The 15572-nt window shown below is 43.9% G+C and overlaps 1 protein-coding gene across 4 annotated transcripts in view; it reads left to right on the top strand.

The window, feature by feature from the left end:
- FAM227A (family with sequence similarity 227 member A) overlaps positions 1 to 11139 on the top strand; it is a 34538-nt gene extending 23399 nt beyond the window's left edge. For all 4 annotated transcript variants that reach the window (XM_019544927.1, XM_019544925.1, XM_019544926.1 and 1 more), the window contains 5 exons: positions 1944 to 2043; positions 2636 to 2754; positions 7441 to 7598; positions 8791 to 8943; positions 9760 to 11139. In XM_019544927.1, coding sequence (XP_019400472.1) covers positions 1944 to 2043; positions 2636 to 2754; positions 7441 to 7598; positions 8791 to 8943; positions 9760 to 9898 — 669 coding nt within the window. In that variant the 3' untranslated portion in view covers positions 9899 to 11139. The remainder of the gene's footprint in view (positions 1 to 1943; positions 2044 to 2635; positions 2755 to 7440; positions 7599 to 8790; positions 8944 to 9759) is intronic.
- The last annotated feature ends 4433 nt before the right edge of the window (positions 11140 to 15572 follow it).

Genomic DNA, 15572 nt, shown 5'->3' with positions numbered 1-15572 from the left:
CACACACACACACACACACACACACGCTCAGTCACTCTCCTTGCCTCATTGCTCTATCTCTCTCTCCCCCTCCCTCATTGCACGAACACACATGCAAACACAAATACAGACACACACACCGTCTTTCCCTCCCTCATTGCACGGACGGACAGACATGGACACAGACACATGCAGTGTGCCTCTCTCACTACACATGCACACACATCCCTTCCCACTCCTGGCCCTGGGGTACTGACATGGCCCCGTGATTGGGTGATGCAGCTGGGGGCCACATCAGGGGTGACTCATGCCTCCTGAGTCTGAGGGGGCAAAATCTGTGGGTAGGTCCAGATGTGAGCCAAAAGCCCCATATCCACTCTAGTACTTCTGTGCCATGGCTTAGTGCTCCCCACAAACACACCGCCAGTCTGTGTGACAAAAAAAACTGCCCCACTTTCGGGGGCCAATCTCCGGGGGGAGCACGTGCCCCCCTACCAGTTGCCTGTGGGCCACATGGTGCTGGAGCAGCTGCAGGCAGAGACTTCCGGTTGGAGGGCAGGGGTGGAAGGGGGTTGGGGGTAGGGTAGGGTGGGGCCAGGCTGGTGAGTCCTTCTGGCTTCTCCTGGGGCCTACTGCCCCTGGCTCCTCTCATCTTTGACAGGCAATGATGAACAGATAAATATTTATCTTCTAAACTTTTTAGGTACCCTGTGGGCCAGATGGAATGGCCTGGTGGGTTGAATCCAGCCCACAGGCTGTATTTTGCCCACCCCTGCACTAGAATGAGGGGTGTTGTAGAAGAGGGAGATATGATGACATGGGGATAATTTTTCAGGTCTGCCCCTTCCTTAGTAAACAGTAAAAATTTGTTTTGTTTTAACTAAGCAAAGTTAGCAGAAGAGTAGGCCTTTGCCTTTGAAATCCACCATCTGGGATAGAATAGCCAAACATTTGCATAGGAAAGAATATACATTACCAACCTTGCAAAGCCTTTTACCTCTCTCTTTCATAATTTGTACATGGGGGCTGAATCTTGCTCATCTCTAATTTTTAATGAGAGTTCATGCTGTCAAACACTTGTAGACAGTTATAGCAGCCCCCGCTCCCCATGATCAAGCTGAATGCAGAGTACTGTATCTTGTTCTTTTAATATTGCTGATTAAATTATCCTTTCCAACCTCCAGATCACGTTATGCTTCTTTGGTGTCCGCCCAGTGTATGTGCTAGAAGAAGCTTTGTGTGTATCATGATATTTAAGTCATCAAAGTGAAATGTATATTTCAACAGGACCTACTGCTCTCAGCACCCCCTGGGGGTCTTCCCTTTGCGGTATTCTTTGCTCTCTCATTGTGAGATGGCAAAGGGATATCATGATGCACGAAGGGACTATGGGGTAGATTGATGTCTAAAGGAAATTCACTGAGTTACAAAATAGCGTCAGTCTGTGGAGATAGTGAACATGTGATTCTTGAACCTTGTTGTCCCAGATAAGCAAGTAGGAAACTAGAAATGCCAACATGCTGCTCTTGAGAAATTGCACTGAGGACGTTTAAGGAGTTGATGAATTTTGAAGGAAGCCACTTCCAGGCTTTCCTCAGAAGAAGGCTGATGGCTTAGGGGGGCATTTTATGGAATGGTCTCAGTCACTTTTCCCTATCCAGAGCAGCTTTAGCTTTGTTTTACCTATTTTCCAATCTCCACAACTACATCCTAATAACCTAAAATTTATCTGTCACTTCCAATTAAATAGGTGGTTTTCATTTCTTTTCCTGTGACTCTGCTGTCCAGTTTTCCTGGTACAAATGTCTGCTGCATTTCACACTAGAGGCAGTAATATTTTGGTTGGGGTTGAACAAAAACATTCAGGAGGTTAAGAGGACAGAGAGAATTCTAACATTAATTCTACCACCGTGGTATACATCTCCACTGATAATTTTTTCTGCCTTCTCCTCTTTGTTGTGAAGCCCAACCCTTTGATGCAAGTTGTCAACAAGTGCCAGCCTGGTCAAAGAAGCCTACACATTGAATCCAGGAAAGCTGTACATGGATCTATGTCCTTGAAAGTTAAGGAATTGGAAGGTAAGAAGAAACCTTCCCTGTTTTGTTTAGAATTTCTAGGGACTCCCTGTCTCTTGAGTCTCATGTAATAGGTGTCTTATGGTGAACTTACATTACAAGTGAGAGAGAAAATCCCATTGACATTAGTTGACCTAATAAATTGGAAGTGCTCATGTGTAACAAGTTGTGTTTGTTTTGTTTTGTGGTTTTTGAGTGTTTCTTGATGGCTGAATGAATGCAGTTGCTTCTTGAAGAATTAGGTTTGTTAGTGTGTTGCTGCTTCCTCCTATTATTTTACTGAAACAGTGTTGTCTCTGACTAGAAATAGTCACTGCTGAATGAAGCAGACCAGCTGTTCTATAATGTATCGCACTTTTTCCCTGCCCAGCCAGACTGGGGCACAGGGTTGGCTGAGCAGGGGAAACTCCACAGAAGTAATAGGTATCTGCTACAATAAAATGTCAGAATCTATTACCCTCTTTGCACCACTGTTTCCTTTTGTGTGGTGCTGTTTCGATACTATACTGATCAAGAAGTATTGTGTCAAATGGTAAGGAGATACTAGACAAAGACAACTGGTGTTTGTGTCTTGTCCCAGGTGGCAGGGCCCTGCCACGTGATCTGCAGTTTAAAAAGAATGAAGAAGAAAGTGGTTTGAAGCAGACTCAACGTGTGCTGGAGACAAGACGGCCAAAGATCACTTTGCTTCAAAAAGAGGTGATATAGCATGTGGGAAAAGTTGTGATAGCTTTCCTCACCTCATGTACAGTGCAGATCTGCTAGTAGCTTGTTGAAATACAACTTAATCCATGTTGCTGATGCCAAAATGTCCTCTTAATTCCAGAAAGAAATCTGGGGGGTCCTCACTATCTGTTTTATGTATGTGATAGTGGTGATGTGGGAATCTTGCATTAGTTAACATGGACCAAGACTTGCTTTCTAGTTCACTTCCACATATCCTGCCTCTACAAACTGTATAGCAACCAAAGAGTGGATGGCAAGCCTTTTATTTTCTCCTTTAGTAGCCTCTTCTAGGAGGAGTACTACCGCAGAACTTAATTAAGCTCTCAACACATTTATATTATTTGGGAGCCTCACTTTCACATTATGGCACTCTGGATGTGTTTTCTGTCTTTCCAGTTTGGGTGAGAATAATGCTGACATCAGTTTTTCTGCATTTTCCTTGAAAGGGTCTCATCATCACTTTCTCAGTGGAAATTTTAATCTTTCTTATGTCAAACACTTTTCCTTCCTCACTAAAATGGCAACCTCTTATATCTTGGGGATGTTTTTGTTTTGCATATTACCCCTGTTAACCCAAGTAGCCAGCTTGGGTTGTGTAAGTTGCTTCAATGAGGAGAAGAAATGGATAGTGGAGTCAAGCATTCCTTCAGTGCAGTCTTGTTTATTTATTAAAAATGTAAAAATTCCTCTTTCCCTAAGTACAGGAGGGATTAAACAACAGGAGGTGATTTCCTTGCTGTTTACACTGGCATACAACCGAGTAACTCTCTCTCCAGACTCCCATTCACATTTGTCCAGCTGCATTTGGAGCATCCTTCCCTGTCCTTTTCTGAGGTACTTCTTGCTCCTCTTCTTCAGACACATGGACAGCTCTACTCAGACAGCAGTTAGCAGGTAGTTCAAATTCTTGATCTGACTTGCAGATGCCTCACAAGTAACATCGGCCTTTATTTGGTTTGAGACCACCCTGTTGTTCCTCCCAATTGTTTTGACAGGCAGCTCTCCAGGCTGCCAGGCTGTGCTTCTCACTGCCTGCATGCTGTGCTACAGCTGCATGCACACACGGGCATTTATCGGCCAAATTATTGTCCGCATCAGGCCGATTTCCAATACATACTGATTTGAAATATCTTCTGTTGGGGGCCTGGGCCTGGAATCCCCTTGTGACTGTTGCATATTCATTTTCCTATGTAAAGGGGCAGTCTGAGAAATTTTATTTTTAGCCAGCCTGACCCATCCATCTGCTACAACCTATGTGGCAACCACCGCTGTCATTCAGACTTTATCATAGAAAAAGTGATAATGGATACAGACCATGGAGAAAAGAACAGAACAAAACATCAGATAGAAAGTACTGGGGCATATCGAACTCTGTGGGAATTGTGCACTTGCATCTGAGAGGCTGATTTGGCCTGTGAATTTAAAAAGCCAATTAATGTCATGCATAACCATGAACGTAATAACAGTGACAAAAAGACAACAGTTTTCATCATATACAGACTGGAGATTTTAAGAAATAGGTAGACTTTGTAATGCAAGGTACTTTTAAAAAGAAAGGGAGAAAAATAACCATCAATGAATCATTGCACGTGGTTTAAAGCTACAAAATTAAAGAATGTTCTTATTGGGTGCATCGTTGTTGTAAAGTTAAAACCTGGAGGTAGCAGAATTGGTAAATACTGTGATACACTACAGCATTTTTAATTAGTCATATATCCACTGTGGATTGTGTGTCAGCTCCAAATTGTCTACCTGTGAAGAAGGCAGAGTAATAGTCCCCCTTCTTTGACCAAGTGGTCAGGCAGTATTTGGGGTTTGCGGGATTGTTTCTATTAGTAGAGAAGAGTGACTTTAGAGCCAGGAGTTTCTGCATTGACATTCTGTTTAAACAAAGTGTTCAGAAAGTCTTTTTTCCATGTCCAGAGAAACAAATGGGAGGCAGTTTCCTTGTTCAGAAATACAAAACTGTTTTTCCAGAAAGAAATGTAGCCAAAAGAGGTTTTGACATAGGGGTTCCTTACCTCTCCTCCTCTTCACCACTGCTTTAGAGGTGCATCGATACATTGATCCAGGGGATGCACGGGGGGTGTGGCTCCTGCAGCTGCGCACACCCCGGGAGGGCATGAGGGGCAGGTGCGTGTGCCCCTGGATCTACGCAGGGCAGGGTGGGTGGGCAGCAGCTGCAGGCTGGAGCTGGGGCTGCACTGGGCTCTTCTCTGTGGGGACTGGGCTTGGGGTAGGCAGTGGCAATGCTAGCAGTGGGGTTATGGTGGGGGCTGTAGCCCCCCCCTTCCAGCGCCACCTGCCCCAAGCTCAGCCCCTGCCGAGAAGAGCCTGGCACAGCCTCGGCTCCATCCCAGAGCTGCAGGCCCCCCACCCTGCCTCTCACAGATCCAGGGACACATACCACCTCTCTGCCCCCCCGTGCCCTCTGTGCCCCCCAGATGAACCATGGCTCCGTCCCACGTCCTGCCCCACCCTGGCTGGGCAGTGTCTACCCCTGCCCCACTCCTTCCTTCCCTCACTGCAGGGGGTGTTTATTTGCCCCCCTACACTCCTTCCCTCCCACCTCCCCTTCCATTACAAAGGACTTACCAGCTGGGTGTAACTGTATCGGAAATTGGATCAATATCAGCCAATATGTCTCCTTAAAAATCAGCTATTAGTATCAGCCCCCAAAATCTCTATCAGTGCATCCCTACACTGCTATTCTCCCTTAACTGCTTGCTCTCACACACAGCTACAACCAGAGTCCTATACCTTGCATTTACAATCAGCCCTTGGCTCAGCGTCTTAGCTTCTGATTGGCTTTGCTGTGCTGCTCATTACTTTGGTGGGTGTTTCTTGTTTTGACAAAATCAGTTGTGCCCAAGCTTTTCGCTCTGCGGGTCAGATTAGCAATGCTAAATTGGTCCATGGATTGAATCTGATCAGTAGGCCTAATCTGGCACACAGTGCTGGCCCAACCCAGCCATGCAGGTCTTGGAAATTTGGCAGTGTTAATTGCTACCACTCTACCACCAAATTTCCAGATCCATGGGGAGACCCATGGGCCAGATGGTATGGCTCCATGGGCCAGAGGTTAAGTACCCCTGGTCTCAATGTACATACAGCTTATTTATAGGTTACTCCTTCCATTTACCTGCAAGAAAGGTGTCTACTATTCCCACAGATTTTTAACTAGATCTGAGATTGATGTATAAATACACACTTGATGGCAGCCATTAATTTCATTCAGCAAAATGGTCAATTTAAAAAAACAGATGAAAATCTTGTAGATGGTACAAACAAAGAGCAAGAAAGCAATGCTGTATAGGGCTCATTGAACTTTATGGATTAAAATGGAGGATGAATTTAAAGTGTAGTAGCTATTCCTGAATAACAGGTTTGGACATCCTTTTTTCTGGAATGAGTGTGTCTGTGTATTCCCAAGTTTTGAATAACTGTGCCTAAATAATGAATCCAGAATCCCTCCATTTTATAGACAAGTTTATATTTCTCAGATTGCATACCATGAGAGAGAGATTTAAATGCTCCCTCCTGCAAATATAACTTCCACTGCATTTCTCTACAGAACAGAGTTTTACTGAGGTTGCTAAATTACAACATGTGATGGTGCCAACCTCCTCAATTTAGCATACAATAAGCTGTAAACAATTTAGCATCTAGTTTATATTAAAACTCAAGAAAATTGGTGAGTTTTTGCACTGTTATATCTAAAAACAATTTGTTAATGTATACTAAATGAAAATGCACTGAGCACTGGGCTCCAAACTTTGATTGTAGCCTAGAAGTGCCCAGAACAGCCTAGGGCCACATGCTAGTGTGTATAGTGAAAAGTATATGCTGTTATGTCATCTTTCCATTTGCTTGCTACTGGTTTGCATGTACACTGAGCCAGTCCCTGAGGACTGTTCTAAATTAAGCTAGCTGCCAGTAGTGATGCTAAGAAGCAGATGGATTATTGGAGTATGCACCCTACATTGGCTGCAATGAAGGGTGGGCATTGGAGGAGCTATTATATAAGCTCTGTAGTCTCCCCCTGCCCCAACTCCCTTTTGCAAGAATGATCATTCTTGGGCTGGCTAATCTAGTGTTAGGTTTGTTTGGTGTCAGTGGAACAGCATAAGCATTCAGAATTCAGCCAAGAATTGGGGCAATACGTTAAGTGAAATTAAGCTCAAAATGCATTGTGCAGTCTCACTAACTGAAGTACAGTGTACACTCAATTAGGGTTTTTGTTTGGACTGAGATGATTGTTATGTGCTTTCTAAATGTAGAAAACAATCTTTTCTATCTGTCTGGTCCTGTTTGTATGACATGTTGATACACATGTCCCATAATGCTGTATCTGTGCTGTGCAGTATTATAAACAAGCTTCAACCTAATACATATTTGTTTGTATTTTATTTTGAGATAACATTAGTTATTAAATATGAAAAATTACTTCATTCACAACCACCTATTAAAATAGCCCACAGGAGATGGAATTGCTTGCTGCCAGTTATTATAAGTAATCATAGTGTTTCCACTTGTTAAGCATTTAGAAATGACTCATCTTTCACCCAGGTTATGAACCATTAGAGGCAATAATTTACTTTATTTTTTGGACTCCTTGTTGGTATTAACCTCTTCTCTTTTTGTATTTCTCTCCCCCAGTCACACCCAGCTTGTCAGGGCCCTGAGTTCACTTGGCATCTTTTTAACATCAATGGGCACAGCCCACTAATTCAGCACTTCCTCCAGAGCTACAAGGCTGAACCACAGGCTGGACAGGACATCCTGATTCACAGGAGGGAGATCTACAAGCCTATACCATATCCTTATGAACAGTTCAAAGAAATTAGAGAAGGGAAAAGCCTGCCTATTCACCAACACAGGATTATTCTTTGCAGTCTGTTATTTGAATACTTTGTCCATCTTGATTGTCAACAGGTGTCTTACAGTGTTAGGCTTCCACCAGTTTCCCATAGGAAACTATTCCACAAACTAATGTCTTAGTTGGGAAGAATCTCCCAAGAGCCGTCCCCAATTTACTCCTCTTATTGTATCATCCCTGTCTGTGACTTTGTTGGACATACAATGACAGAGAGAACTGCTCAGTATTTGCATTCTTCATATACTTGCAACTGAAACACATTTGCTTCTCATGCTGCTTGTTGGTGCCTAACCAAATTATACATTTAGTGTTTGTTTCCCCCAATCTCTTTTTGTAAACAAATTGTATTCCCTTGCTTCTGTTTGCAATGTCTTTTGTAGGCATTTCTTTGTTCACCCTCCATCCTCAGTCTGTGGATTCCTGGCTTAATCTGCATGGCTGCAGAACTTTGTTCAGTTGCAGAACTGAACTTTAAGTTAAGAATGGTTTCAGGCTGCTGGAGACCAGATTGCTACAGGTGATGTTTTGTGCTGTGTGGCTAGGTTGAAGAGACATGTTGGCAGTTTGGCTACATATTGGATGGATGCCACTGCAATGGTGACAACTCTTAAAGGGGTTGCCTGTCACAGAATAGGGTTAGAGCGTTAGACTCCCACTAACAAAGTGGGAAGGTTAAGAAAGCAGATGTGATAAGAGGGAGCACTAGAATATAGGGTGAAATAAAATCCTTTCATAGTGGATGAATGAATGGCATGAATTTTGGGGGGTGGTAAAAATAAAACATTTTTCTATCGGGGAATTTTTGTGCTCATGAAAGTTCAGGTTCTGGGTACAATAGGTAGAGAGAGGTAGAACATACTCAGAGCCTCAGCCATGCATCCATGTCCTAACAATGCAGCTTTCCAGCCTTGACCACTGCCCTCCCTACCACACACACACCTGCAGCTCTGTCCATGCATCCCAATCCTGATCTCAAATAGCTTCTTCTTTTCCAACTGTGAGTACCTCCCCCATATGCAGAAGGCTGCCAGTCCTTGCAATCTGACCTGCAGCCTCCCCTCATGATACCTTTTAGCAAAGAGTATGGAAAAGAGAAGGCACTGTTTTGTTTCTTTTACATTTAAAATCACAGAGTCTTCTCCAACCTATGCAGATATAATCCAACAGAGTTTTCATCATCTTCGCCAGCTAGAAAGCACTTTCAAAAACATGTACCAGCGACACTGCAGGGAAATGAGGGATTTTGACAAGCAGCAGCAGAAGGAAAAGCAAGAATTCCTCAGGTACAAAATTAAGTGTTCAGTTTCATTTTTAGCATATTTTGATGTGCAGAATCCAACTGGTGATTTCTTTGAGCCTGCTGTAGGCAAAACCTATTAGCTAACATTGATTCTGGAGGAGTTGTGGATGTGGGCAAAATAGGGAGATAATTTGTGGTGTAACATTAGTTAATTATTCCCATAAGGCAGAAGCATGCAGCATAGCTTAGGGTAAAATCTGTTAACCAATGCTCATTTCAGAACAGTTTTGGATGCAGTGATTTAGACATGGTGATCATGAATTCTGGTCAGGTCAACAGCATGATTAAAACAGTGGGAGGGGGCACTGAGTGCTATCAAGATTTGTGAACTTGTGGATTAGCTGAGAAGAGTTTATTCTAAAGTGGTACAGAATCCACTGCTGGATTTTTCCTTTGACTGCTTTAGGTCAGGGGTGTCAGATATAGAGCCTGCAGACCAGATTTGGCCCACAGAGCCAGTCTGGTTTACAGGGCTTCTAAGGTGACCTGGAATTTGGGGCAGAGTCCACTTCCAGACTCCTGGGTATGAAGCCTTTTTGGGGATGATTGTCTGTAGCATGGGCAAGCAATAGTTGCATTAACCCTTGTGACCACTGCCTCTTCTGCTTACCCCATTGCCGCCACTACATCTAAATTTGGTCTGCAAAGAGCCCAGTGATCCAGATTCTGCACAGGGGGCTGGGGGCTTTAGGTGCCTGCTGTAGATGATTTAAGAAATATTTTATGCCTGTAATACTTTAAATGTTTTTGAATTATTTCTATTACTTTTCCTGCTTTTTCTTGTCTCCGCACTCCACAGGAAAGAGAAGCAATTGCTCTCGGAAAAAGGAAAGATGAAGACACTGAACCAACTGCTGCCCCCTCACCTAGATGTACTTTGCAGTTCTGACAAGACTTCAGGTGCATCAAGAAATGTCATCACTCAGGACCAGCCTTAAATTAAACTGTACGCTAAGCAAAAAAGAATGTTATCCTCCTAAAATTTATTGAGCATAAATGTCTGTTTGCAACTCTGCTGCATCCTAATCCAGTATGCTTTGGGCAGTCAGCCCCAAACATCAGAGCTTTTGCCACTGATTAGGAACAGTCAAACCTGAAAAAAATGTCGATTCAGTTCACAGAAGCACTTGGAGAGTGTAAATGTTTGAGTTCTAACCTCTTTGGTCTATAAACCTAGACTGGAAAAATCTCATAAAATGTGTATTGTGTAAGAACTGAATGAAAGTGATATGTGGCGATGAGAAAAGCCAGCTGCCTCTTTTTAAAGTTTGTTTTTATTGCAGAGGTTTGAGTTGTCTTGTTTTATTTGAACTCATTTAATCCTAGGCTGTGCAGCTCAGATTCATTGCATCTCCTTGCCAACTACACCTATGGTTGAAGCAACACTGGCCAGCTGGAGACTTTCCAAGATGGAAAGAAGCTTGCTAGGTTTCTCTTCTGGTGAAACCTAGTATGAATCCAGCCCTGTTTTGGTTATCCTATCTGTGAAATGAAGACAATATGTTTATCCATTGGACAGTATTGTGAAGCCTAGTGTATGGATAGCATTCTGGAACTATCAAGTGGAATGTGTTATGTATCCTAACTGCACTTCAGGATGGGTAGCACTCTTTCCAGCTATGTCCACTCATCAATCTGTCTCTAAATAGGAAAAAAACAGAAGCAAGGACTTCTGAAACTAGGAAGCTAATGTTAAGTGTTGTCTGCATAGGGTGAATTGATGGGAATAGCTATTCTGGTGTAACCAAATGCTATTCTGGATTAAAAGGGTACTCCCAAAACTCACATTCTAGAATTAAGTCATTTTTATTTTGGAACAGACTGTCTATGTGGGAGCTATTATGGGCTCACTGTTGTGGGACAGGTTGTTCTGCAGTAATGTTAGACAGTTTCCCTGTGGAGACAAGGCCTTAGAATATCAAGCCAGTATATAAGTATCTAATAACTGGCTCAATTTCAAAACTGCTGTGAGCACTCCAACTTTACCACTGAGGTGGAAGGATATATCTATCTTTCTATGTTTTATTTTCTGAGCTGGTCAGTATAAAATGAGCCTAAATGCATTCCAAGAACTGAGGATGGGATTTTCAGAAGTACCTGGGAAAAATCATTAAGACATGAGCCATAGTTATTTAAGTGGATTTGAAAATCTCACTATAAATAAAGTAGGAATCCCTGATACATGGCTACACCTTCCCTTTAATCATAGGGGGAAAATAGCATATGTCATTAGAGAAAGGCTACATTTATTGCATTATTGATGCTGAACTTAAGTCTATTTTATTTATATATTGTACCTAGAAATATGAAATTCCAAGCTTTGTAGAGACTTATGGGATGTGAAGAGGCAAGGTGAGCTGATAGACTGACCATGTGACTGGTTTAGATACTGGTTTCCTTTATGGCCTGGAATTAATCATAGAAAATTAAGGTTGGAAGGGACCTCAGAGGTCATCTACTCCAAACCCCTGCTCAAAGTAGAACCATCCCCTGACTAGATCATTGCAGCCAAGGCTTTGTCTAGCCAGGCCTTAAAAACCTCCAAGAGTGGAGATTCTTCAAGCTCTCTGGGTAGCCTGTTGCAGTGCTTTACTACCCTCTCGGTGAGAGTTTTTTCTGATATCTAACCTAAACTTCCCTTGCTGCAACTTGAGAGCATTGTTCCTTATTTTGTCATCTGCCACCACTGAGAACAGTCTGGCTCAGGGGTGGGCAATTATTGCAGCTGGTGGGCTGCTTACTGAGTTTTGGCAAGCCATCGAGGGCCACATGACAGGCAGCCAGGGGCAGACAAATATTAATTTTCTAAAATTTTTAGGGGCCAGATAGAATGGTTTGGTGGGCCGCGTCCAGCCCGCAGACTGCATTTTGCCTACCTCTGGTCTAGCTCCATCCTCTTTGGAACCCCCCTTCAGGTAGTAGAAGGCTGCTATTAAATCCCCACTTGGTCTTCTCTTCTCCAGACTAAATGGCTGCTTGCAGACATTAGAAAAACAAAAAAAGCCGAAAAAACACACTTCACTACAATCAGCAGCACATTACTTCGACCTGGCTCTGCAGGATCTGTATAGATCAGGAGCTTCAGCGAGGCTTTTTGGCATTTTCAGCTAAAGCTGATTCAATCAGCTCTTAGATAAAAGTGCCAAAAAAGCTTCGCTAAAGTGCCCAATCTATACAGATATCAGGTGAGCCGGGTCCAACTAAGGCATTGCCTCTTCTGGGCATGTGCTGGGCTTGGCATGGGAATGTACAGAGTTTAAAGCAAAGTGCTGGGGGAGTTTCAACATGCAAGTAGCCAGTAAGTCCAGTTCCCCCAGCCTTTCCTGAGAAGTAATTTCTCCCAGCTCCCTAATCATTTTCATTGCCCTCCACTGGACTCTTCAATTTATCTATATTCTTTCTGTACTGGGGAGCTCAAAACTCAACACGGTACTCCAGACGTCTCAGCAGTGCTGAACAGAGGAGAATAATCATTTCCTTCAATCTGCTGGCAATGCTCCTAATAATGTAGCTCAGTATGCCGTTAGCCTTTTTGGCAACAAGGACACACTGTTGGATCATATTCAGCTTATTGCCCAGATTTCTTTCTGCAGAGCTGCTACTTAGCCAGCTGGTTTTCAGCCTGTACTGGTGCATGGGATTGTTTCATTCTAAATGCTTCAGGTTAAGGTCCTGCAACTTTGCACTTGTCATTGAACCTCATGAGACTTCTTTTGGTCCAATCCTCCAATTTGTTGAGGTCTCTCCGAATCCTAACCCTAACCTCCTGTGTGTCTACTACTCCTCCAGCTTCATGTCATTTACAGACTTGCTGAGGGTCCATCCCATCATCCAGGTTATTGATGAAAATATTGAACAAAACTGGCTTCAGGACCAACCCCTGGGGCATTCCACTTGATACCAGCTGCCAAGAAGACAACAAGCCATTGATCACTTCCTGTTGAGACTGACAATCCAGCCAGCTTTCTATCCATCTTACAGACCATTCATCCAATGCATACTTCCTTAGTTTGTTTGCAAGAATGCTGTGGAAGACCGTATCAAAAGCCTTGCTAAAAATCAAGGTACACCACATCCACAGGTCTCCCCACATCCACAGAGCCGGTCATCTCATCATAGAAGGCAATCAGGTTGGTTAGAATTTTCTTGACCCTGTGGATTCCTGTGTGAAATCTCTGGGCTTATATTGTGAATTATGTTTGCACACCGAACAGTACTAACATTGCGTGGCACTGTGTGGCACCCTTGAACAGATCTTAAGGCAACCTGGGATGCTGCAACACCCAGCTGAGAATCACTGCTCTAGAGCATCCATTATTTTCCACTGTCAGAGAAAAGATACTAGGCTAGGTGGACCTTTAGCATGAATCTGTTCTTAATTTCTTATTAGATGTTACCTTAGCAAACATCTTGATTATATTACTGTAACTGCTGGATTTAGCCTAGGCAAGTCCTGCACTAGCTAAATACTAATCATGCAACATATAGAAGATGGACTTGAGAAAGAGGTGATAACAGGTGCTATGTTTGTAGACCTGTTGGCAGCATATGACAGTCAACCACCAAAACCTGCTTGCCAAAGTCTACAATATCACACATGACTAGTGCAGTTCATCTGATTTCTTGGGTAAGCTGAGATTTGATATCCCCTGCCTTGCCTCAGAGTAGGCTGTTACAGTTAAGTTATGCCAGTTTCATACTTTAAGTTCACCTCATGACCACGAATGAGTGTGATGTAAGTTGTATGTATGCTGCCCCACTGTGTGATCCCCTTTGCTGTAAGTAGGTCACTGGCACAGGCACAGTGAACCTAGAGAGTTCTGGAAACTCTGAACTCCTGACCTATGGTGTGAATGCACGTGTGACTGAGAAGAAGGTGTCCATTAGCATGTGCGAGTGAGATGTCACTTACCTGAGTGTTCAGGAACCTGAGTTAGGTATAAATGAAGAGAGCATGAGGGGCATGGAGAGCGTGAGCCTAATGTGTGGAGATTAAGAAGCTGGTTGCAGGACCTAAGTCCGACCTGGCCATTTGAGCTTGTAGTCTTCTGCAGTGTGGTCTTGCTGTGAGCTGAGTGCCTGAGTTCTGTTGCAGCCAGCTGAGCTGCATGACCTTCAAGTCTCCATCACTGCATAAAGAGAGCTGAAGTCAGTCGGCTCCTGGGTATGGGATTGTAAGTGACAACAAAATCTTAAAAATGTGTAAGTATATATTTGTATATATTTGTATATGGTATTTGTAAATATTTGTATATGGTAATTCCAGTGTGATGTTGCCTGTTAGTTTTGTTCAGTTAGTTAATAAACCATGCATTCATTTCAGTTAATATCAGAGTCTCAATAGTTAATCTATGTAAATTTGCCAGTTGGCTCAGAGCAGCACAGTGATAGATCTGCGAATACTCTGAGTGTGATGATCGTGCCCACCTCCTAATTCAGTGGTTTGAGGCTAATTAAGCTAATTGAGTGCAGCTCTAATTGCCTCTCAGAGTCTCCAAACAACACTTGGAGAATAGACATTTTTAGGTAGAACTGTGCTGGAAACAACAACAAAATGGCCTCCCAGGATAGCGTGCTAGCACTGATCCTTTTTAACATATATAATGACCAACTGTGGCAGGGCACTATGGATATTTGCCACTTTAAGGGCTAGGACAGGGAGATGTCAGGTGTCTTATGAGGGTGTCCATTTAATGCCTAGCAATCTGTGTGGAGAGAACTGTTTAAGACCAACCAGCAGGAGAAGAAGATTTCCCTCCTTGTGTCAGGAACAGCTTGGAGGTATATGGGCTGGGGCTATGGGGTGGAGGAGGCCCCATGTCTTGGGCATGACCTAAAACTGCACCCTGCCAGGGTAGGGAGGCCTGGTGGGACTGCCCGTGGTGCATCAGCCCCAGGAAATGCCAGGTCTGTAAACCTCCCTGGTGAAAGGTGGGTAGGGGGTGCCTGATAACCTCCAGCCCCTGCATAGTCCTGGCTAGGGAAAGCCCAGGCCTGTGAGATCTTTGAGAGGCCTGAGGCTGACGTGATCCAGTGGAGTTGTAAGGGAGAGAAGGCAAGTGGCTCAGACCTGAGTGAATGGATTCTTGACTGGTTAATGCTGGGGCCAGGACCCAACGTGGGTCAAAGGGCCAGGAGCCCACTGCGAGGGATACCCAGAGCAAGAGGCTTGGGATTCCGACTGGCCTGAAGGTAGGGCCATGGCCTAGGTGGGAGCCAAAGGTCCCAGAGAGGGGACCACAGCCAGAGAGGGAGAAGGGTACAGGTGAGCTTAGCTGCCTGGGATGCCATCTGCAAACCATGGACCCCAGTGTAGGGGAAGGTTTGGAGCTGGGGATATCACCCCTAGTCATCAGGGTCTTAAATGGGCAGCCTCCTGCCTGAGTAACATCATAATAATTTACCATAAAGGTGTGGCAGGAGAGAGACGCAGGTGGTTAGCCCAGAAACAGGTGGGTAGGCCAACATCTAACCAGCCCTGGGAAGGCCCCCTGTTACACCAACCCATACAAAGTAATATGAGAAGCTTCATATATGCTGCAGATCTATGCATCACATCGCAAGAGAAGGACTTTGCCACTGTTGAGAACAGACTGACATGCATCCTGAGCA

The sequence above is a fragment of the Crocodylus porosus genome, unplaced genomic scaffold (assembly GCF_001723895.1).
Source record: "Crocodylus porosus isolate Cpor-Errol unplaced genomic scaffold, CroPor_comp1, whole genome shotgun sequence".
Lineage (NCBI taxonomy): Eukaryota > Metazoa > Chordata > Crocodylia > Crocodylidae > Crocodylus > Crocodylus porosus.
This window is presented reverse-complemented; position numbering and strand designations above follow the sequence as displayed.